This window comes from Acanthopagrus latus, chromosome 7 (assembly GCF_904848185.1).
Source record: "Acanthopagrus latus isolate v.2019 chromosome 7, fAcaLat1.1, whole genome shotgun sequence".
NCBI lineage: Eukaryota > Metazoa > Chordata > Actinopteri > Spariformes > Sparidae > Acanthopagrus > Acanthopagrus latus.
Window position 1 is genome coordinate 27,338,946 of NC_051045.1, and position 24,446 is coordinate 27,363,391.

Here is a 24,446-nt window from a genome sequence, read left to right on the forward strand (position 1 = left end):
TTCAGTGACAGCGTGAACGTGATTCACGTCCTCAGCAGGTCGTTTGCGAACGAGGGACGCCAGGACAGGAATCACATTCGTGCTGTGATTCATTCATGATTTGTGAACCTACTGCAGGCAGAGAACTGTCACTGAGGACGTGATTCTCATTCACGCACTGTGCTGAAAGTGGCGCTCTGTCTCTCACTCAGCCAGGGCAGAGGAGATGATACACATTCAGTAACCGTACTGCTAAAATTAGCGCTGTGTTGCTAACATCCGTGTAGCATCATGTTAAGTGATTTTACTGTGCACAGAGGACACTTTAACCGTGTAATAATTTTAGTGCATGTATACAACTCAGAGCAGCACTGCGTCTCCCGTGAATGATTGCGCACTGTCCCTCAGTAAGTGAACGTGAACCTCAGGGCTGAATTATTAACTGAATGACAGATCGTTTGGCTGCTTATCAGTTCGGGAGTTGGAGAGCACTGAACGATTCGGTTAATGAATCCTTTGAACGAATCATTTTACTGAACGGATTCTAGAGATTCAGTTCAGTAAAAAAAAGCTGCCGTTCCCATCACTACTAATGAGACAGTGCCGTTTTATGAACTACGGGAGTCCATGAGGAGCGATCTCCACCCCGCTGACGATGAGGAGCTTCCCTCCTCTGGGGAGAACCCTGAGTGGACTGTCTGTCCTGTCTGGAAACTCGTTAAAACAAGGTGAGAATTCAAAATTGTGCTGTTTTAGTGCAACATGCGCCTTCTGTGTACATTTATGGTCAGTGGCAGAGTGAACAACTGACATTATCTTAAAGACTGGCTTTGAATTTTGTGTGTTATGCAAATGCTAGCTAAACCAGGTCGGATGCGGAAACATTAGCAACTACTACAGGTTTATTTATCACTGAAGAAATACAAGTATGGATTTTAATGAGATGTGACACAATATACACAATGTAAGTACAACAGAAATGGTACTTACTTTTCTTTATTCACCGTACACTCAGAGTGTCACAAGAGCATCCTTCCAAAGGAAAATATCTAAAATCATTGGCAGAAACTAGGAGTAACTGTCCGCTACAAGTTTAGTACAGCTGAGAGAAAAGGTCTTTTGGTCTTCTGCTGTATGATTAAATACTTCCTGCTACACAAAGGGGAGACAGAGTTGTGTGTTTACATACAGAGTAGCCTTTTATACAATACATTTCTTGTCTTTTGTCAGGTTGGTGAGAAGGATGACTCTGAAAGAGAGCTTCAACAGTGCACAATGGCAGTGTTTGTCATCAGAGAGGAGGAGGATCCGCAGAGTGTGCAGTCTGAGTGTCAAGCTCTAGATATGGAGTTGCTCAAAGAAAGACATTTGGATACAGCATGTTGATCTTGAGCTTGTGTTCAAATACATCCCAGGATAATGTTAGAAATGAAAGCCTCTTTTGAATCAAAGCTGTTTTTTCTCTTATTTGTAATGACCCCTGATATTCTCTGTTAACAGAATTATTTGTGTTGTGTTGTGGCGCTGATATTAACATTGAAAATATGAATGATGCTAAATTCAGAATGATCAGCAAGAGCGCTAGTAATGGTTCCTTTTTTTTCTTTAACTGCCTTTGTTCATAATTGCATCCATAGCAACGGTGTGTATCCTTGATTTATTTTTTTGGCTTCCTTGCATTTATAATGGTTCAAAATAATGATATTCATACCTTTTTGTCAAAGGATAGCAAAGATTTTATGGACTGTTAGAAAATCTGTTTTTACTTAATGGCTGTTCCGTTGCATCTCAACCTTTGAAGAGTACAACCAGTTATACATGTTAAGATGTGCATGTAAATTGATGTGATTCATAAGGTTTAAAAAGTAACGTGTTGAAAAGACCACATTTTATTTTATTTTACACACAAGTTTTATTTTTTATGTGTAAAACACATACTTTCCTGGCTGCTGATTGTGAGTTTGAGGTGATGCCTATTTCAAAGTCATCAAAAATAAATGGTCTTTTGAAGAGAATTTTCCTGTTCTCTCTTAAGTGAATCAGGTCAATGAATTATAGTCCTATATTATAGGGAATGAAATTTTGTTTATGGTGATATATCAGTTTTTAAAAAGGTAAAGAATATCATTGTATATGTAAGTAAGTAATACTTTGGCTTGTGACTAAAGAAAATGTATTGATTATGGTATAATTAAAAAAAATACTTTGTACTGAATCAGAAATATAACTTGAGAAAATGTTTTAAAAATGCATGTAACATAATTACAGCAATTCAATTAGTTTATTCTAAAGTAAAATTTATAATTGGATGTAATAGTAAATATTAGGTTTTCCCAAATTAAAAAAAAATAAGTTGTAAAGAAGCAAAAAAAAAAAAAAAAAGTTTATGGTCTTTTTAATGAATAATGTTTTTACTTTGAATGAAAGCAAATTTTTTGCTTTGTCTTAAAATACAAAATGTATTAACATTAAATCAAAATGTATGTTTTCAACCGAATCATAAATTTAATTTGTGAACAACTAATAAATTTAGGTGTAATACATTATCCCTTACATAGACCTGTCTCCCCGGAATGACTCAGAACAGTGCTGTGACTAAGTTCTGTTGAACAAAGCTGTACTGCAGTTTGACCTATATCTCCAGTTCAGGCTTTATGCAGGGCCGTAACACAGTGAGACGCAGTTCTTTTTTTAAATTGTTTTTTAAAATTTTTTGTCACAGAGCGCCCTCTAGTGGAGCTTTACACGCATCCACATAATAACACTCATATTATATATTTACATAAAACTATATTATAAAGATATATATATATATATATATATATATATATATATATATATATATATATATATATATATATATATATATATATATATAGCCTACCTTCCTTTCGTCAATCAACACTCCAACAGACTTTCTATTTTTATGTAGGCTTTGATATCATTTGGTTGGTGCAGGTTGTTAATTGTGGTGACGTGTCATATATTTATTAATGTTTGAAGGCGACTTTTAGCATTGATTCTCACGGCTACTTGATTGGATGGTAATGAGCGCCTGTGAGCAGGGTGAGAGGAGGGCGGGGGTAGGGGGGCAGGAGGAGTAGGTGGAGGAGAAGAGACGGAAACCCAAGAGGAACACCGTGGGAACAAGCCTGTATTAAACCACAGTCCAACCTGTGTGTGGAGCAGGGCTGTCAGGGAGCCGGTGGACTGAACAGCAGCGACCGTGAGGTAAGTTATGTCCTAACCAGAGATGGGGGGCAAACGGGACGGCAGGTCTTTTTTGCCTCTATGTTTGGCTGCGATTCTTACTTCTGAACTCTGGTTGCTATTAGTTACTCAGTCTCTTAGTCCGTTTACCTTCGAACCAACCCACTGGCTGCTTAGGGAAAATCATAAAAACGGAAAAACGGTTGTAGTGTTTTACGGTTGTGTGCTGATGAGGAATCCTACATATCTGCTTGATATTGACCACATGCATTCTCATATGACGAGCACCAAGCGGAGATTGTCTTCATGCAGCTCACCTGATTGTAGCGAATGAAAGCATATGACTGTTGTGTTAAAGCAACATGATGCAACGTTTTCACCTCAAATGATGCTGATTGTACAGTGTGATGTATCAGGGTGACTGGTGTCTCTGTCACTTGTTTCTGCTCTATGTAACTTGAGTGAGTGAGAGGGGAGGATCAAAGTGTTACATACATACTAACTTCGGCATACACATTTTCAACACATATTGTTATGATGTCATGAATTCTGTTTGTACTTAGCAGCCATGTTACATCTGACAAACTGTTAAGACCTAGGATTTGTATTGACCGCAGTGGTGTTACACTCAGAAGCTGTGGGGGATGCCAAATCATACAAAATGACAATTTTCACAAAATGTTGCTTTTATTTCACCACAGTATAAACAAGGAGTACAATATATGTTGTAGGCTAATCTACTCCTCAGTGCCATATAGCATTCATTTTAACCAGCCACTGTAAAAAAAAAAAAAAAATCCAGAATGACAGAGTAGATGTTAGAGTAGAGAACAATGTCCTCAAACAAAGTCAACAACATATTCAAAGGATTATTCAGATAATATTGTTAGTTGTGTATTATGAACAAAATATCAGTGTTACATTTTTTAAAATGATATACGTGACAGTCCTAGTTTGGTGTATGTATTAGACAGTTGTCCAATTATTTTATATTGCACAATGCAACAACAGCAGGATCCTTGAAAAATATTTTATATTTATATGAACAGCACATGGAGCTCAGCGGGTAGAGCAGGTCGGCTAGTGATCGAAAGGTCGCTAGCCAAACTTGCTGAACTGAGCTGCATGTCGAAGTGTTCTTGACCAAGGTACTGAACCCCAGATTGCTCCTGATGTGCGGTTGCCATCGGTGAGGGCCCTGTGATGAGCTGGTGACTTGTCCAGGGTGTACCCTGCCTTCACCCAGAGACAGCTGGGATTGGCTCCAGGAACAACCCCCACGACCCCTTGAAAAAGGGATAAAGTGGTTACAGACGATGACATGAACAGCACATAGACATATGCCAGGTACATGCCAGGTACAGAATTCATCCCTGATGAGACCACTCATGGTGGGCAAGGGGACACTTGTGCTTATGCTTTTATATGTAGAGGTGCCATCTGTGCATAAGCATAAGGGGACACTTATGCTTATTCACTGATTGTGCCTCTACATATAAAAGTCAGATGTAGAGTTAGTTAAAATCCTTAAGATTCATCATCTGGGTACCATGAGTATCCATTTCAAATGTCAGGTCGTTATGGCCAGTAATTGTTAACATATATTGTGTTTGCCTAACTGACACTGCCTTAAGCACTGATCCTAACAGGGCAACAACTCTCATATAACAGAATTCATCAGCTTTCAGTGAAACATCATGCAAGAATGTGCCTTCATCTTGTTTCCATGTTCAGCTTTGGGCTAACTAAATGCAGATCACTTAGTCTTGACAACCCACTGGCTGTTTTGTCATTACAGCTGACAGCTCAGCTCCGTCTTTCTCTGCTATTGTCCATTGAGCTGCCAGGCCCACAGTAACTTCTTCAGAATGGACTGCTGAATTATTCATAGATTTTATTTTTTAATTAGACTTGGCAGAAAAGATTGTTCTTTGCAGCACCTTTTATCTGATTATGTATATCTTAGATAGATGCTAACAACATGACTTATTGTAAAAATTAAGTGAAAGAACACTTAATTTCTTATGTCTGAGTGGAATACCATTTTATGTCCAGTTGCGTAGTGATGCAAAGCCAAGGTTTCGTGTTTAAGTTGCTTTTCATCTTGAGTATTAGTCTGGGGAAAGGACACGTCTGGATTTGCTGTAAAGGAATGTAACATGTTCATGATGCCTCTGGCATAATGCAGCAAAACACTGCCATAGCCAGTTGTCCATGTGAATAAAGACTGGTTTCCCAACCCCAAAACACTTCATTATTCCTGTGTTGTAACATACAGTGTGCAAACTGTGTGAGTCATTGGACTTCTCCAAAGTTAGGTCATCCCCTCTGTTTGGAATACCTCACATTGTGATTTACCATATTACTACTATCTATTTCACATTTATTTATCATTATACAAACATATTGCTGAATGTGTTTATTCAGGTATGCATGCTCTTAAATTTGTAGATAGTAATTATAGAAATAGATAATAAATATATAAATGATAAGTGTAGCAGGACTCAAAACATTGGTTCTTTTTGAAAATTCTTGTGATCTACAAAAATTACATTAAATTGACCTTGTACTGTGAGGGCTCATTAAGAGAAAAGCTCATTTTCAGTCTTTGGTTTTCAGAAATTCAGGTCATTCTTTCACATTTTTTTTTAAAAGGTGGCTAAGCTGATTTAGCTCAACAGCTTTACAACATTTAGTGTTCCCCCTTGGAAGCTGTATACTACTAGTAGTACTTTAATGTTGATTGACGTTCAGACATATGAAGCATCGGTAGCCAAAAATAATATAGGCTAACTAAGATAAAACAAAGCCCTCTCTCCTCCCTTGATGATGATCTGTACACATTTGCCCTGAAAAATGAATCACATTTCACTGTTAATACAACAGCAACAACTCTGCACTCATTGCAAATTAAAAACATTCACGTTTCAGAGGACATAAAACCATTCTTAATACCAACACTTTTGCAGGAACTTGTGCAGAACACTCACTGACTTCTAAGGTTCCCATTTGGCACTTGAAGTGCCACTACTGCCATCTTTTGGCAAGTTGCAGTAGACAGAAGAGCTATTTTGCTTTTGAACAAGAAAATTCACGCTTACTAATACCACATGGTATAAAGTCCACAGCACAAGTGACTTTATATGTCCAACTCCATTTTATTAGTTAAATGGCCAAAATCTAGTAAGTATGGTTCAAGGCTTAAAAGACTTGAATTCGGACTCCTAGGTTGTTTTCAGAAGAAAAGCCAGCTGTGTGGCAAAAACGCAGGTTTTCCCATCCATTCTAATCTGTGACATGCAGGCACAGGGGGCTCTGAAAAAAACCCAGCCAGCAAAAAAGGTGAAACCGACTCTGCCAGTGATTGTCATTTTTTCATACAGTGGCACTGATCTGATGAAACTAAAGCTAAACCGGTCCAATGTTAACAACCAATGTTTGTTTCTATCTAGCTGCCACTCTGTGTCTCAGTGCAAACAGCCTAAACCAGTGGCAGCACAGATTTTGCCAGTTGAGCACACTGAGCCCCGCTATAGTCTTCCAAGTCGCTGTTACTTTTCCGATGTCACCCTCACTGTTATGCACAACGTGGTATCTACTCATAATCAGAAGTTGTTAGACAGCAGTGTGAATTACATTAGCCTCCACAACAGGTATATGGCGCTCTGACGTAAGTCAGATGAGTATGTAAAGCCTAACTGCTCAATAGGTCGACATTAACTTCAAAATGACAAGAGCTGTGTTGCGTGCATAAGAGGGACTGCCATAGCTAGTGCGTTTGACAACAATACCGAAGGAGAATATACATGTTGTAATTCATGACAATGCACAAAATATGAAAAGGGTGGTATTAAACGCTTGGGCTGCATGGCTCATACACTGCAGCTTGCAGTATGAGAGGGAGTGTTAAGCCAGCGAAGCATCTCTGAGAGAAAGACAGATGGACTGGGCATGAAAACCAAGATGAGATGTAGTAACCAGATGGAATAGCACCGTCCTCATGTAGATCCTTTAAGTCCGGTAAGTTGCGAGGTTGGGACTCCATCAGTCAGACTAGTTTGTCCAGCACATCCCACAGATGCTCAATTGGATTGGGATCTGGGGAATTTGGAGGTCAACACCTCAAACTTGATGTGGTCCTTCCTGACCCATTTTTGCATTGTGGCACAGCACATTATCCTGCTGAAAGAGGCCACAGCCATCAGGGAATACCGTTTCCATGAAAGGCTGTACATGGTCTGCAGCAATGCTTAGGTAGGTGGTACAAAATAATATCCACATGGATGGCGGGACCCAAGGCTTCCCAGCAGAACATTACCCAAAGCATCACACTCCATTCACCGGCTTGTCTTCTCCCCATAGTGCATCCTTGTGCCATGTGTTCCCCAGGTGAGCAGGTCTAGCCATCACAATTTGGTCCTTGTCAAACTCGCTCAAATCCTTACACTTGCCCACATCAACTTTGGGGACAACATGTTCACTTGCTGCCTAATATATTCCACCCACTAACATGTGCCATGAAGAAGAGATAATCAGTGTTATTCACTTCACCCATCAGTGGTCATAATGTTATGCCTGGTCAGTGTATGTCCTGATTCCTGCTAAAAATTCTTGCTAAGCATGGCATGTATAGTTATACACGTATATTTCTATAGGTGCATGGCTAAATGAGTGAACCCACCATCCACAGGAACAAAAGCAACATGTCCCGCATGTCTGCCCTAGCCAAAGTGGCAAACAAGTACCTCTCAGTTCCGTGTACATCTGTCGACAGTGAACACAATTTCTTTGCTGCAGCACATGTTGTCGATGAAAAGAGAAATAGGAAATGCTTCTCTTTGTCAAAAGAAACCTGTCACTAATGAAGTAGGCCAGTGTCAGATGGAAATCTTGTTTCAGGGGTTAGTACATTTCAATTGACAGCATGAAGTTGGAAAATGTGTAAAGACTATAAATATTATCAATTTATAGTCAGAAAAATATTCCTGATATTTACGTTTTAGCTTTGTCCGATGGAACTTGAAATGGACTTGAGTTGTTATGCAGATTAGTGTCTCCTTCTCCCACTTGTAGCTGCTAGCGACCGCTGTTTGTTTCCCTCTGTGTGTGGTCCTCAGTTTCCTCCAGGCCAGTGCTGACACCATTCTTCGCCCTCCATGATGTGCCATTGTGCTCCATTTCTCGTTCCTCAGTCCATGGGCTCTCTCTCTGTTCCCCCATGATCTCGCTCGGCCTCTCCCCTCTGTCCTCTGCCTCTCTACTGCCCCCTTTTATCTTACCTAGTCCAAACTTTTTGGGGGGCTTCAGGTGTAAGTCCTTAATCTTAATCACGAGGCGGAAGTAAAACCAACATTTAAACACACACACACACACACACACACACACACACACACACACACACACACACACACACACATTTCAAAATAAAAGCATGCAATAAAATAAAGTTAACACAACAAACACTAAAAACACTAATTCAAGGTAAAAGCATGCTTGACAATAAAATCAAAATCACATTTCGCCTCATGACAGTTACATATGTGCAGTAGGATTTCAAGACAGCAAAATCTCTTTAAATTAGTATTTTAGTTGGTTTGGGACAGCTTCTTCTCTCTAAAGCAGAGGCCCATCAAATCATGTGTGTTGTGAGCCCTTGGTTAAGAAAGTCAACATAGTGTATTTGAAGTACAAAGCCTTTGCATTGTTAGCTGGTAAGTCATGTAGTATACAGTGACTGGAGCTCGCTCTTTACTGTAGAAGGCCCTGTCAGACAATGCTGACTCACATGAGAGCATGAAGTTTGAAAATGTGTATGACCTGTCATGTATTTTGCAGCAGCACCAAGATCCTCCCAGTGGCATTGGCAGATACTGGCACCACAGTGGCAGTCTGTGGCGACCTGTGGCATGTCCATGGCATCTCCTGGCACCCGCTAGGCAGCTCAGAAACGCCTCCCTTGACTCACTGCCAATAAGGGCAGTCACGGGATTGTTTGGGCAGTATGTTATAAATTTTTAGTGCTTTTTCTATTTACTTAACCACTTTCGCCATAGAGTCAAGATGAATACAAAATAAAAATATAAGGGAAAAATCAGTTACTTGTTTACACAGTTTAAAGTCCTTCTTAATATTATTAAATTATTTATTATATTATTAAATTATTATTATTATTATATTTATTAAATATATATTTATATCTGTTCCATAATGTAAATGTGAATGTAAAATATTGTACATATCATACTATGGTATAATGTTATATTTTATAGGTATATAGTATATATATTTATATTTTCCCTGTATTTATATTATTCTTGCGTTTCTGAACTGCCGAGTGGGTGCCAGGAGATGCTACAGACATTCCACAGGTTGCTGCAGACTGCCACAGACTGCCACTGCAGTGCCACTACCTGCCAATGCCACTGGGAGGATCTCACTGTCTCTTATATTTTGGGTTAGAGTTAGGGTTAATTCTATGAAAAGAAGTTTGTTTTAGACCACGGCTGTACACATTGTGTTTGTGATTTTATGTGAAATTAGCTATGGTTGTGTCTTTAATGAGATTATATGTGTATCCACAGGAGCCATCATGACCTCCCCACATCCACTTCACTGTCTGGGTGAGTCATTTAGCCATCCTATAGATGTTTAGATGTTCTGTGATATGTGAATATTTCTAGTCATGGATTCAGGACAGGTGCCTGATTCTACCTGTAGCTTCTGTAATATTTTTTTACTTAGACTTCAAATTGTGACAGATGTGGACATTTTATCAATTCATTACCGGCAGGTCTGCCATTGTGCCAGTTAATAGTCACAGTCAGCAGCTCCAACCCACTAAATGAAGTTTAAAGTTAATTAAGTTTGATTCATTATTCTTCAAAGGAAAATTGAATTCAGCCAATCCCAGTTCATGTCATGGGTTTCTGTGAAAAAAAATAATTTAAAAACATCTTTTAAGTTCATGGCACCTTACAACATACTAAAGCTGTACCCCAAACACTGTTTTTTAGTCCTGAATTTTTTAAGCTCATCTCTCAGGGCTAAATTTCAGCATTTTTATGATGTTCATTCCAAACCTCACCCATCACTTATTTTTCACGTCACTGGGTTGAAATATGCCCTGAGCATCAAGACCACCCTAAGGATCATTTACATCAGGTATTCATCTAAACAGTTGTTGCTGAATGTTTACAGTTATCATATTAGTAAATCATGAACTGGAAGGGCTGAGGAGAGTTGGTATCAAATGATCTATAAGAGAATGGAGAGAGAAGTATACTTCAGTTATACTGCAGTTCAAAAACTAACCTTATGAGATTTGGGATTAATTAATCTTAATCACATATGCCAATATTTTCCAAAAGTGAAACATTTGCAAATAGTGCAAATTAATTTTTAATCAGTGAAGCTGGACTACGGTAGAATCTGGTACTTTTAGGTCCTTCACCAAGCGTGATTTCTGGTGTGGCAGTGGCAGTTTGTAGTGAGTGAGTTGAGAACGACGTTCAGTGGCTTGAACTCAGAGCAGACGGCTGTAAAAACAGTTACATTCATATGCAGAGTAGTCTTAAACTGACCTACAGGTATAACTGTATGAAGTTTAAACGTATGTTGTAAAATGTTCCAAGTGAAAGCAGTTTCCCCCCCAAAAAACAGTAGTTCTGTTTCTGTATAGATAACAATTCTTTGTCTTAGCTTGTTAAAACGTGTGTTGATATGAATTCTTTATGTGTCTGATCCAACCCAAATACCCAAATATTCCTATTCAAAATCCGTTTCAATGCTGTGTCCTGTTAGAGTGGTAACATGGAGACCAATGTCTTCAATACCTCTGGCTCTTGAGAATATCATGGATATGGTCTTGTTTGCATCAAGGACTAATTTCAGGTACATAAAAAAGAGAATCTTGCATTTTGATAGTTATGTGCACTTTTAGCACATCAGTACAGGCCTGTGTCATAAGCATCAAGATTAGGTTAAAGTCTCCTAGAACCAGCAGTTCTGAGTTACTGTACTGAGCAAGTAAGTCTGCTAAATTATCAGTTGCACTGGATAGCTCAGGGTGGTCTGTAAACACACACAACAATGATTGGAATATTACAAGACAAGTCAACACAGTACTGGGCAGGTCCTTCAGTGATACACCCCATGTATTGTGTATTCATTACTCTACACTATATTATTGTTTTAATTTGGCACCTTCTCAACACATTTGGAATAGAATTATATTACTGTCAGGTCTGGACCCAACACATGCAGAGTCACCTGTACCTGAAACCTAACTTATTAATCCCCTGCTGTCCTGGGGACAGGGCCGTCTAGCCTGGTTACCATATGCTGTGTGGTAGGGAGCGAGCCTCTGCAGGCCATATGCTTCAGAGATAACCTTGACACAAATCTACCCACCAGGCAATACAGAGCAGCAACCAGAAGGACTGGCACAGTGAACTCTGGATGCATTCAAATGCAGCAAAGTACAGTAAATATATTGCAGTCTAGGACTGGAATCTGAAGTACTGAGAGCACAATGTCAGGAACATCAAGGCCCAGCAGTCCCTCTAAGATCTGCATCAAATTGTGCTCTTTAATAGATACCAGCCATGTATACACCTTTTTATTCTTCAAGATCCATGCATTATTCCTGAGGATGAATGAAAATGGGAGAAAATGTTCCATCTCGCAATGTTAAAGATATTTAGTGGGGTCTATTCTGGGCTGAGATCCATCCGCCATCCAAGTTTAGCAGACATCTGTTCAGTAATAATACTGCTGACAAACCACCCAACAAACAGAGAGACAAACGGACTCAGGTGAAAACATAACCTCCTTGGCTAAGGTAACTAGATTTCTATACAGGGGCTCTCTTCAAAACAGGCCTTACCTTAAAGGCCTTATAATTATTCGCTTAATCAAATGTGATTTTCGGACAGCTGTTTTAAGAAATCTGAAATTATACATAAGCATGTACCACCAGCCCTTTACTTTTTATCGTGACCACGATTTGTAATAGAAGAGACACTTCCTCAAAAACATGAAACATGTTTTGGTACATCTGTTTTGAACTGAGGCCCACAGGGGTCTAGAGCTCTGAGGCAATTCCCTGCTTTACCCAGTTGTTAATTTAGCCTTGTTGTTGCATAGTCTCTGCATATGAGGAGTTACAGGTGAAGGGTTAGTACTTAAGAGCCATATGTTTAGAGTTGAATCTCTTTCCCCGTCATGGCACAACAGTGACTAATCCTCTGTTTTCAATGGCTGCTGTTTCCTGTTTGCTGCTCAGTTTGACACTGAACAGCCATCTGGACAACCATCTGTTCAACATGTAAGGGATAATGCCTGACGAGGTGTCCATAAACAGGAGTTAATGGATGACGCGGAGGCCTAAGAACCATCCGCCGTGCAGCGGAGGACGGTTGCCTCCGCGAAGTCCATTAACTCCTGTTTATGGACCTCTCGAAGGGCATCATCCCGCTTATACCATGGTCACTTGGTATTGATTTGGGGACAATGACATGACTGGTTAGCTAGCTGGTCTTATTAGCTAGCATGCTGTCAAATTATATTTACTGTTTGTCAACGTACACAATGTTATTGACTTTATTTGGCTTTCCGGCTCATCACTCAGCAGACTAGAATATCTCCCGTTGCCAAGTCAAATCTATGGTCCGTCCTATTTACTAGAGGAGTGAACACCACTTCTGTTGCATAACAACCTTACAGGGGGGAAATGATTGTTCCAGGTTTTAGTCAAACCCTCAGGCGTTACCAGGGAAACTTAGTTATGGCTTGTGAAAAACTTTATATTTTTATTATAAAATGCATGGAGATATAAATCAATGGTCTTAATTTATTTTCTTTGGCAAGTGACCATGGTATAAGTGGGATAATGCCCTTCAAGGTGTCCATAAACAGGAGTTAATGGGCTGCACGTCGTCCATTAACTCCTGTTTATGGACACCTTGTCGGGCATTATCCCTTACTTATATTGCACCTTCCAAGAGCAGAAACATCATTGTTCATTGTGAAGATTGTGGAATGCTCCAAGAATGCCTGGATCTTGCAACATTCTGCAGGTAAACAGGTTAATTGGAAACAGGTGACAGGATCATGACTTGGTATGAAAGGGGCATCATGGAATGGCTCAGTTGCTCACAAGCAAGGATGCAGAGACCTGCACTACTTTGTGAAAAACTGCGGGGGTAAATAACAGTTGAAAATGAATATGAATGCACATTTGGAAGAATTTGTAGATTTCACCTTCTACAACCCATAACACCATCAACAGATTCAGAGAATGTAGAAGCCACGAACCAAAACAACACTGACTGGCCAAGACCCTCCAACCGTCAGGCATTACTGTATGAAAAACTGACAAGGATAGCTGACAGGATATTATTGCAGCTCAGGAACACTGACCCTTTCAAAGTGATTACCTCATTTCAACAACATCAAGGAACGTTGCAGACTTCTGTGCCCTGATGTGATGGACTGACACAAAGTGAAAGTGTGTGCTGTGGTCTGATGAGTCCACCTTGCACAATTATTTTGGAAATCATGGTTGTAGCAACTCCGAGTGAAAACCATCCAAAGTGGTACATCACATTCTTTTGTATCGTCTGTTACCAAAAGATGACTAAGTGAAAGTGATGACACACAGTGATAAACATTCCAATGTCCCAAGGACACAGTTATCAGTTTCAACACTGAATATTTTGTGTCTGTATTTCATTCAGGTGAATAGAGGTCAAAACAGATTTGCACATCATTGGATTCTGTTTTTATTCATGTTTTACAGCATCCCCATGGGTATTGCTGTTGTAAACTGAGGATTTGTATGCTTTTAGATTGCATTATGGTGTTTCTTTTTTCCAGATATGGAGGTCAGGGAATCACCAGAGGGGTAAGTTATGAAGGAATGCATTATTGTACATGAATGTTTTTTAAAAAACAACAACATGTAACTGACCACAGTATGTAGAACGTCACCATTCTCTAATATAAATAGATTTGAAAATATCTCGAATGGTTGACTAAACTCATTTTACATGAGTGGCGCACACCTGACATAGTGATCAAACCAGGTCTAGACGTCCTTTGTTTAACTACTTGTTTATGTGATTGTATTTCTCGGACCCAAATGCAGATAACGGAGAGAGGAAATAGTGAGAAAATGATTTATTCAACAAACGGTGCTGGAGGGTAATGTGGACGAGATGACCAGGGTTGCAGGCAGGCAGGCAAACAGAGCTGACTAGTGCCAGAGGGGAGGAGCTCAGGAGAGCAGGCGAAATGGGCGGGAAACAAAGCAGAACGGCGCTGGAGATTTCTACATGAACAAACAGAGGGAAGGGCATGAACGCAAAAGCCAAAACACAGGAAAGACAAAATACTCAGAGTATAGAGAACACAAAATAGCAGCACTCTAGTGCCGAAGTAGTGGAGAGACCAGGTAGATAAAGTCGGTGGGTGATGAGTTGATCCTCCTCAGGTGTGCCACTCTGCTGCCAGGCCCACAGACACACACAGGGGAGGAGCAGGTGAGGGAGAAAAGAGGAGGGAAGGCAGAACACAGAAAACACAAACACAACCAGGCTGCCACAGCAGCAGTGTGACACTTCTTGGTGTTATGCATGTGTGTATCTGCAGGGTTTAGGAGTCAGGAATCACCATTTACATCAAGAGATCAAAAGGGCTCTTCCCACACTTGACTCCAAATGCATGTTTTCCTCCTCAGAGCTGAGACTCAAAATTCTACTTTTCTTACAAATAGCACCTTCAAAAACCTTGTAAAATTATTCAAGGTGGTCATATGACCAATCCAGCAAAATCACAAAAGGACCTTAGACTCTACAGTCCCATAAGACTGCACAATCCAGACAATGGCATCTGTGCAGGGGGAAAGGCATGTGCAGGCAGACCACTACTGACACAAGTTTCTCACTGCTCCCACTGGAGGCCTGTATGGGATTTTCACTGGACTGTTGTCACATTACGTGGACCACTTCAGAGGTTTCTTCCATAGTTTCCCCCATTAAAAAGGCTTTTTGTGTTTGGTTTTTTTTAAGCCCTGAATTGAGGTCTTTTTTGTCAACCTATACATAGATGAATAACTTGTCTTGTTTGTGCTTTTAAGGGCATAGAAGAACATCTGCCACTAAAAATCAGATTAGTGCCACTTTAAATGAATGTTGGCGATGAATATGAAAAGTTCTGTGAGTAATCTTTAGATTACCATCCTTGTTGCAGATGTTCCACCCCCATTGATCTGGAAGTGACTGGAGAGTCAGAGAGTTCCTGGAGAATGGGGGGCCTCTATGAAGGTAAGAAATTAGAGGAACAGCAGTATGTGATGGGACAGCCTGACAAACCTCTTCTGGCCTTCACACTCCACTGTGAAGAACACCCGGTCGTTGTTGAGTTACTAACCAAAATAAGGATGTCTTTGTGTGCGCTTGCATTTGGACAGCCCAGACATCACATCCAGCCAAGGAGTGGCTCAGTGTGGTTTCAGAGCTCACACTGCGCTTAAACAAAGGTACACAAGCTGCCTGTGGTGTTAGCTCTGGTAGTAGCTAGCTTGTAGTGAAAAACAGATGCTTCATTTTAGTGAAGTTCCATTTTTTTAATGTACCACTGAAAAGAGCACTATAGAGCAGTTATTTTCCTAATGAGGATTTCCTGCTTGCAGTGATGTGTCACCACTTTTACCTGCCAGTGCCAATCTTGACAAGTCATAGTATTGTGTGTGTTCGACCTGTTCTTCAGAAGCTCCCGGTGTCAAGAATTTAAATGAGTAATCCTCCTCTTAGGGCAGTGAACCTTTCATTAGAAAGTATAGCAATGTTCCTCGTCTTGAGAGAACTCACATGCAAGACAGGTTTGCTTCTTGACAACAACCTGGGTGAGTGAGTCACCACATGAATTTTGACTGTGACTCTCCAAAAACAAAATCTCAATGCTGTGGCCTAAGATTACCATTTCATTTCTTCTGCTGGCTAAGATAGTGAGTGCAATATACAGACATATGTACTATGACATAAAATCCCACATTAAAACCAAAACATTGTTTAGATGTGGGCCATATACACAGCCATAACAGGTCAAACTAACAAATACACAAATTACATCAACAAGAAAAAAGTTAAATTGTAGTCACTTTTTTTCTTGCAGTCATATTACAATTTTATTCTTCAAACATTTCCGCTTCTTGTTGTAATAGCGTCTAAGAATCATCTTTAAATGATCATTTTTTTCTGAACGTTATGTCTTGTGGGGTATTGAGGGACAAACCAAACACTGGCTCTAACCAGGCCTTTTGCAGTTTTAGCAGCCACCGTGAGAGAGGGTGAGGCTAGGGGTATTTAACTGATTGTAATCTGCAACCAGACGCCTAGATGTCATGTCAACACTGAACGTTTACATTGATGGCATTATTGTTTTGTAGGAAACCCATCTTTAATGCAAGAGGGAAGGCAGGCTGAGTCTTGCAGTGCAGTGAACAGCCACAAGGCTCAGCAGGACAGTCAACAAGACACTGCTGAGAATGAGCTGTTCACTCCAAAGAGAAACCATCCCACAGCTGATGTAGACAGAACAACCAAGCAGAGGACAATGACCTGCAGCCCAGACAGTGTGGTCAGAAACCCAGAGGTCATTTATGATGATGTGCCTGCTGAGAACCTTCAGTACCCAATGCCAGGTACCCAGCCACCACACTGTACACATCTTACTGTGGACTACATCGTTTCAATAGACCGGCACATACAATAGAAGCTTAAGACACAGAAGTATTGTATTAAATGAAATATGCACTACACTAATTTGTTCATCTGTCGGCATCTATGTGTAGATGTTGATGACATCTATGAGGACATCCAAAGACCTGATCAGTGTGGCTCCAACATCTGGAGCTCCAGTGAGTTTGAAAGTTATGACGATCTGTCTGACAGTGAAACTCTACCTCCAGCCTGCAGCAGCAACAGCAAGGTAACTCACTCAGAGATTTTCTTCAAACCTGACCAACCAGGAACATGCTAACAACTGGTGTGCTTGAGGGAGATTCCTAATGAAAAAGGAAAAATGGCAAAAAAAATGCTGCAATAACTGCCCTTTGGTGCAAAATGCAACTGTAAACAAATTATATATTACATATTATATATGATAATATTATATATATATTTAAAACATTGTTACACCCCTGATCTGGGGGAATCAGAGACATAGCATGATGTGCTGCTCCCCATTCTTCCCACTCCCAAGAAGGCGAGTGTTACAGGAACCTTTAAATTAAAGGTAGCATTTTATTTTGCTTCAGAGGGAGAGAAGGCCAAAACAACAAACAAATCGACAAATCAAAAGTATTAACAAAAAGACAAAATCTTACCTAACTCCTAAACAAGGAAAAACAGGAGAAAAAAGGGTTAAAGAAAAGGCTTCTCCCTCCTACTGGGCTACTACTCATAATGTTTAGATGTACAAATTTACAAAAGACTCAGGTTGACAATTACACTAGGTTTCACAAAACACAAACTCAAAATCCTAGTCAAGCTAGACACTGGTCCCAGTTGGATGTGGGTGAATTGTTGGAGAGGGAGACTGCAGCCCGCCGGTGGTTCAAAAAGGGCTCCTCTCCCGCCTCTGTCCAATCCTGGAGCAGCAATCAGACATCTCCAGCCAATCAGCAGGTCCAACCTGCTATCAATCATTCACACACACTCAGAGCAGACTGCTCACACACTTGGAGGAGGAGGGACAGAGCAGCATCATATATATATATACACACACAAGATAATAATGACCCAGGGTCATAACAACATATATCGGTCAAGTACTTAAGTAGATTTTAGCAAGTAACATGACAGCACACTTATTGTGAAATACAATCAGTGCTAGCTTCAAATATTGCTGAATGTTAGTGTCAACCTACAATTTAATGCAAATTTATGGTATATCACTGAATTTTCTTCAACATAGGAGATAGCATGTTTTTTCCACGGTGACAAAAAAGCTTAGCATAAACAAAACAGAAGCAACACATTTTCGCCATTCCCACTAGCTTTGTTGTAGTATGGAACTCATAATTTTGAACTTTAGCATTAGCTCCTGTGTCCATTTTGAATGTTACTGATATTTTATCTATGGTAAGACTAGCAGTTCAGTCAGCCTGACCAAGTCTGTGTGCCCACTTGTCACCTCCTCTATGAGCTTGTAGAGCTTTTGAGTGGCAGTTATGTTCCGAGTGTCTTTTTGTGACATGTTGCACTTATTTTTCGATGCCAGGGAATTTATGTGCATCTCCCAGATTCCTCCGTTTTGCTTTTTCCATGTGGCAGCCAACCCTTTTTCTTTCCTGTGCCTTAATGCCCCCAGACAACATTAACATTTGCACGTTAGTCTCCTGGTCGATTTACCTGAGTCGACCTGCTTTTCTTTTCACCACCACCAGTCACACCTGTTCATTTAATTGTCAATCCACAATGTAGGGTTGCACTATGAAATGGAAGTAGTGTTCTCCTTTATGCTACACAGGAAAAGCATTTTTTTTATGGTGGAATGTTGAAGGTGAGTTCAGGAGTCTCTCAGCCTGGGGGATGAAGCTGCTCTGTAGTCTGGTGGTCTGACAATGGATACTTCTGTATCTGTTATCAGATGGCAGCAGCGTGAACACTGTGGCTGGGTGGGTGTTTTTGTTTAGTATCTTTGGGCTCTCTGCAGAAATCTCACTTCACTGATTTGTCATTGATGTTCTGTAGATGGTACCAGAGATGTTCTGCTGATTTTAATTACCCGCTGTAGAGCCTTCCTGTCCTGGGCCTTGATGAGCCATGCCAGTTCGAGATGTTTCCCGTCAGCATGCTTTTTATTGCTCCTCTGTAAAAGTTGACCAGAGCCTTGCTCTAGAATTTAGCCTTCCTAAGTGTCTGTTGAAAGTAGAGGCTTTTCTGTGCTTTATTAATCAGGATGGTGATGTGCGATGACCAAGATGTGATTCTAAGAGATGGTAATTCCAATAAACCTTAAACCGTTCACCCACTCCACCTCAGCGCCACTGTAGACAGGGGTATGTGTCTTTGCCTCCTTCTTTTTAAAATCAACAATCAGCTCATTGGTTTTGCTGACGTTGAGCAGTAGATTGTTCTCTGTGCACCACACTCCAAGATTGTTGATTTCCTCCACTTATCATTGTTTATAATGTGGCAGATGATGGTGGTGTTGTCCTTATACTTAATAATAGAGCTTGCCTGATGTCTGGCAATGCAGTCATTGGTGTACAGTGTGAACAGGAGGGGGCTGAGCACACAGCCCTGGCAGGCTGTGTATGACTTATGTGAGCCTGATGTCAGCCATTAGCTGGAACCGCTAGGTGAGTTTTTCTCCTTTTTATAGAAAGTAGTTGTCATTTTTTTCTGTCCAGTCCTTTTTGTCTGTGGTTCTGCCATAAATTCAAAGGAAGTGGTCATCTTTTCAGCCTTGCTTCCCATAGCATAAATCAGAGAACTTACTTCACTTATCCCCACATAAGAGACTGAGCGGATAGACCAAGTTTGTTCCCAGTGTCAGAGTAACAAAATGACTGGACCTTCTGGTCATAACTACTTACATTCATTTCTTGGTGAGAATTCTCTGCAGGTTTGTCACCATAAGTGACACCTTTCAAAGCCATTCAGCCTAATGTTGATATCAGACGGATGGTTAGTGCATATTTAAGATCAGGTAAGCTTTCTGGGCGGATTCAGAGGAGGAATTTACATTGCTGAATTGTGACTAAATCTGACCTCAAAAAGTCCATATTGGTCCAACCTAAAAGTTACCTTGGTGGGGATTAACCATGGCTAGTTTCTATGTAAGGTACAGTATGAATGAAACCTGGTTTAAAAAAAAAAAAAAGAAGAAGTAAATTATTTCTGGCAGTCTCTCACTCTGTCAGCATTTCTGTCTTCTGCTTTTGTCACCATGTGTGACTCCTGCTGTCGGACTTTCCCCTCTCAGCTTGTGTGTTAGTGTTTAGAAGACAACACCATGAAACACGAGACAGCTTTCAGCGTGGAGATGTCATGAAGTAAATCATCAGGAATGAGGAGTTCATCAGCTGTTTTTAAATGTGGAAGATGTCTCACAATATCTGGATTAAGCTGTATGTTTTTATGAGTGTGTGAGGGAGGACTGAATTGTCTGATTGAGGTAGGTGCTTTGTCTTCTGAAGCTATAGTCAAGGTAAATAATTGCAATAACTGAAATTGAGTATGGAATCATTTTAGAGCACAGATAGAATCTGGTTACTGAAAAACTGTTGATACTTTTAGGTGGATGACAGCATATCTGAGCAGATCCTGAGCCCCTGCTCACTTTTTATTTCACAAAATTTGACCTATTTTTAATTTCTAATGCCTTATCTCAGGAACGCCTTGAGCACATTTTTTCAAATTTGGCACAGTCATCCACTTGGACTTGATGTGACCTCACAGAATGCATTTTGGGCATAATTCAAGAATTGATATGATTACTCTGACAACATTTCACACAAATGTCTAGGATAAAATTATGAAGAGATGACATTTTATCAGAATGTTCTGCAAAAACACTTTTGAAGCCATTGTTTAACACCAAACCTTGGGAGCAGAAGAAAGATTGTGATGTGATATATTTTACATTTGGTCAGATACTAAATTGGGGGCACTAATCTTGGTACCCACCTTGAAGCTGGAGGTCTTCTGTGCTCATTAGTCAAACATATGTCTGAGGCATCCAGGTTTTGGAATATGTGACTTCAGCTTCTGAACTTTATTGGCCAAACATTGGCAAGCATGACCATAAGGAATTAGAGCCTTTTTTTGTTTAACATATAGTAGTAGTCCACCACAAGCTCATTGTTTTGTTGTTTTTTTTATTGAGTTTCATGTGATTGTTCATCCATGTGATGAAACTCTCAACTTGACTGGTGTGTAGGAGCATACAAGTGGAAGGCAGTTATTCTAGTATTTTGATAAGGTTATGCTACAGAATTCACGTGTGGCTATGAATTCTCAAGACAGCATTGAACATAAATGCATTTCAAGGAGTTCAGTGTCTGTCCTTTGGGTGTTGATAACAACTGCAATTTGGCAAATGTAGACCAGGGTTAAAAGGGGAGATGCTGCTTCATAGGTGCTGGTTTGTTTTGTTAGCTCTTAGGGTGATGGTTATGTCAGTGTGTTTATGTTTTAGAAGTTTCAGTGGGTTTTATAATTTCTGAACTGCTATTAATCGGTTGGTTTTTATGCAGGTTTGCAACAGATGTGATAACCTTCTATTGGATATAAATGAGTTTCTGTGTAAGCTAGATTAACAATGAAGAAGAATTTAAGAGTCAGTTTTAATGTATGTTGGTCCTTGTGCTGTTCATTGCTGATAAAAAAAAATTAGCTTAGCTAACTTTTTGCGTAAACCTCATGCGTAAACATCATAAGGAGGCCTTCTGTCTATCTATGTTTACAGACTAATTGTCTCTAACCTATTTTACCTCTTAGTCCTCAGACCAAAGGGGAGACACTCTGCATCACCACCCTTGCTATGTTGTTATACAGATAACCACATATAGAAGCACTGCCTCCTGAAGCTGTAATGTATACATAATTTGGACACTTGGGAAGACTCATTAGGCTTATCATGGCAACACTCTGTGCAGACAGGCGTGATGCTATTTTGCTCTTCCATGACCATGCTTTATAAACTCAATAAATAAATCTCAATGTAAGCCATCGGTGTCTCTGAGTCTTCTTCATCTCTCCTGAATGGTCAAGTGAACCGAAATTTCACAACAATGTGTAATGCGGGACCTCAGACGCAGGTTTCTTTTTTCAGTGACTAATTCACCAACTCCATGAATGTTTTGCATCAAAGGTGAAGTTGTTGACTGTGTGATATTGATTGAATCCCTGGTATCAGTGTATGAAGTTGCTGTTGTTGCATTTTCTTGTTTGAATGTTTTCATCTTGAAATGTTGCCAGTTGTGTTAATCTTGAACCCTGTTTTTCCACTCTGCGGTCTGCTGTTGGATGTCAGCTGCCTACAGATGTACTGAGACTGAAGGAACGTTGTGCTGTCACCAGCAGGGAGTTGGCAGTGTGTCTTGGTTCACCTCATGTTACTCACATCAGACAGAGCTGTGACGTTAAGGTAGGGTTCTGACTGAAACTAATCACTCCAATGTTTTGTCCCATTCTCTCAGGGCTTCTTCTGCTGGCCTGTAAAAGGTTTCAGATCTTGAATAAAATAAAATATGTCAGTGGAGAATCTGGGATCCACCAGAAGAGTAAAGAGATAGAAATGAATGCTGAGTTTAGTCTAATTGAATGAGTTCTTTTTTAACAAATATTTATTTTAGATTTTACTATCTGCAGTAAGCTTGGTTAATGTACTTTATTGTCTTTTCCAGGTGCAGCAGTTGATGAAAGCAGCAAGGAATGGTACCAAGGACAGTTTAGAAAAGACAAAACTAGCTATGTTTCGCAAAGTGTCATTCCTGCAGAGAAAGGAAACAGGTACAGAAACTGGAAGTGAGATTATCAAAGCCAATCAAGGTATTCAGTTTTTGGAAATCAAGAAGATCAAAGAATGTATTCATTTCTTATCAATTTCAACATGGCAAAGATTTCAGAATGTGGAGACATTTAGAGCCAGTCATGATGAGGTAACAAACAACAAACTCCTAGTGGCAGACAGGTATAGCCATGGGTAATTTGATTAACAGGCACAAACACTCCACAAGTGCTAACCACAACAGCGTATCAGGACAAAACTGGACACAGAAATGTTTGTTTTCCAAACAAACATCTGTTGTTAAACAGTATGTACTTCTTTGGAGTATGATGTTTTTGCAAAATACTTGCAAATGTGAATGAAGTCAGAAGTAACATTACAGAGAATGACTTGCATTTAAAGCTGCAGTCACCCTGTACATATCTGTGAGAAAGCTACGAGTGTGTGTGTGTGTGTGTGTGTGTGTGTGTGCGTGTGTGTGTGTGTGTCTTTCTCTCTGTGAATAAAGTGGTTGTATTTTTATTTTGCAGATGAGGGACAGGATGATGCAGGTTATGTGGATGTGTCTGTATCTGACTTGAAGCACACTCCTCCACAACTCAGCCCCATGCCAGAGGGGCTCAGTAGTCAGCAGGTGTGTACATATTCTCATGCTTATTGGCCACCTGCACATGCCAGTGTATCAAAGTGACCAGATAATCTTAGAAGGTCATTTTATTCTCATGAAAATGAGCCATAATGAATGCGTTAGAAGATTAAATCTCCTCCTACAGTGTAAAGTTCACTACTCTTGGATTTACCCCAGTGTAAGTGACTCGTGTAATAGGTGCAAACAATCTCTAGCCAACCATTCCCATATGTTCTGGTTCTGTCCCAGGCTTGCCACATTCTGGTCCGAAATCTTCCAAACCATTAGCACAGCATATAATACTACTATCACTCCTTAACCTCTCTTGGCCTTACATGGTGCCCCCTTGCATCCTATTACCACTAAAGTCATGCAGACTATTCTTGCCTTTACCCTTTACCACCCTGTTGGCCACTTGACTCATACTCCTTTATTGGAAACACGCTCAAACTCGTCTGTCCATTAGACTTGAAAAGCTTAGATTTTTTCAAATGGCTCCTTTGAAGGGACTTGAAGACCTCTTTTAAATCATTTTGAATCTTTGACATCTCTGTCTGAGTGTGATAATTATTTGCTTTAATTACACTAGTGCAGTGCCTGTAGGAAATATGTATTCCTATAGAAAAGTGGGAGCTTAAGTAGCTTTTTCATGGATGGCCAAATGAGGCAGTGTTTGAAGGTGGGACGTCAGGGATATTTGGGTTTGTTGTGAAATCTGTGATCCAGGGTATAATTGGCCGTATTGGACTATTTTTGATTTTGCCATTATATTTCACCTTAAAAACTATTTACTTAGTGTCATTATTTTCAGTACAACCTCACGTGTATTACTGTACAGTTATTTTTATTTCATTTTGACATACTGTATTAACACAATGGACCTAAAATCACAAAAAAAAACCATAAAATCTGAGTAGAAAAAGTTATTTTTTTACTGTGAAAACCACAAACATGTTTAACAAACCATTTTTTATTACTTATAATGCAAATATAAATTGTTGTTTGCTAAATATGTGCATACATTTTAAAAAATTACAAAGTTATATGTAATTATTTACATTTAAATGCAGGCAATGCTTAGGTCTGCCTGAGCTCCTTCCAGCTGAAT

General features: G+C 39.9%; 1 protein-coding gene across 3 annotated transcripts in view; it reads left to right on the plus strand.

The window, feature by feature from the left end:
* Nucleotides 1–3,088: 3,088 nt before the first annotated feature.
* Nucleotides 3,089–24,446, plus strand: part of LOC119023522 (rho guanine nucleotide exchange factor 10-like protein) — a 41,572-nt gene continuing 20,214 nt past the window's right edge. The window contains exons 1-9 of one of the 3 annotated variants that reach the window (XM_037105532.1): nt 3,089–3,210; nt 9,771–9,809; nt 14,065–14,092; nt 15,439–15,512; nt 16,637–16,891; nt 17,042–17,178; nt 22,234–22,347; nt 22,607–22,712; nt 23,241–23,344. In XM_037105532.1, coding sequence (XP_036961427.1) covers nt 9,779–9,809; nt 14,065–14,092; nt 15,439–15,512; nt 16,637–16,891; nt 17,042–17,178; nt 22,234–22,347; nt 22,607–22,712; nt 23,241–23,344 — 849 coding nt within the window. In that variant the 5' untranslated portion in view covers nt 3,089–3,210; nt 9,771–9,778. Of the gene's footprint in view, nt 3,211–9,770; nt 9,810–14,064; nt 14,093–15,438; nt 15,513–16,636; nt 16,892–17,041; nt 17,179–20,211; nt 20,374–22,233; nt 22,348–22,606; nt 22,713–23,240; nt 23,345–24,446 lie in introns of those variants that run through there. The other 2 variants (XM_037105533.1, XM_037105534.1) reach the window with 2 other exon arrangements.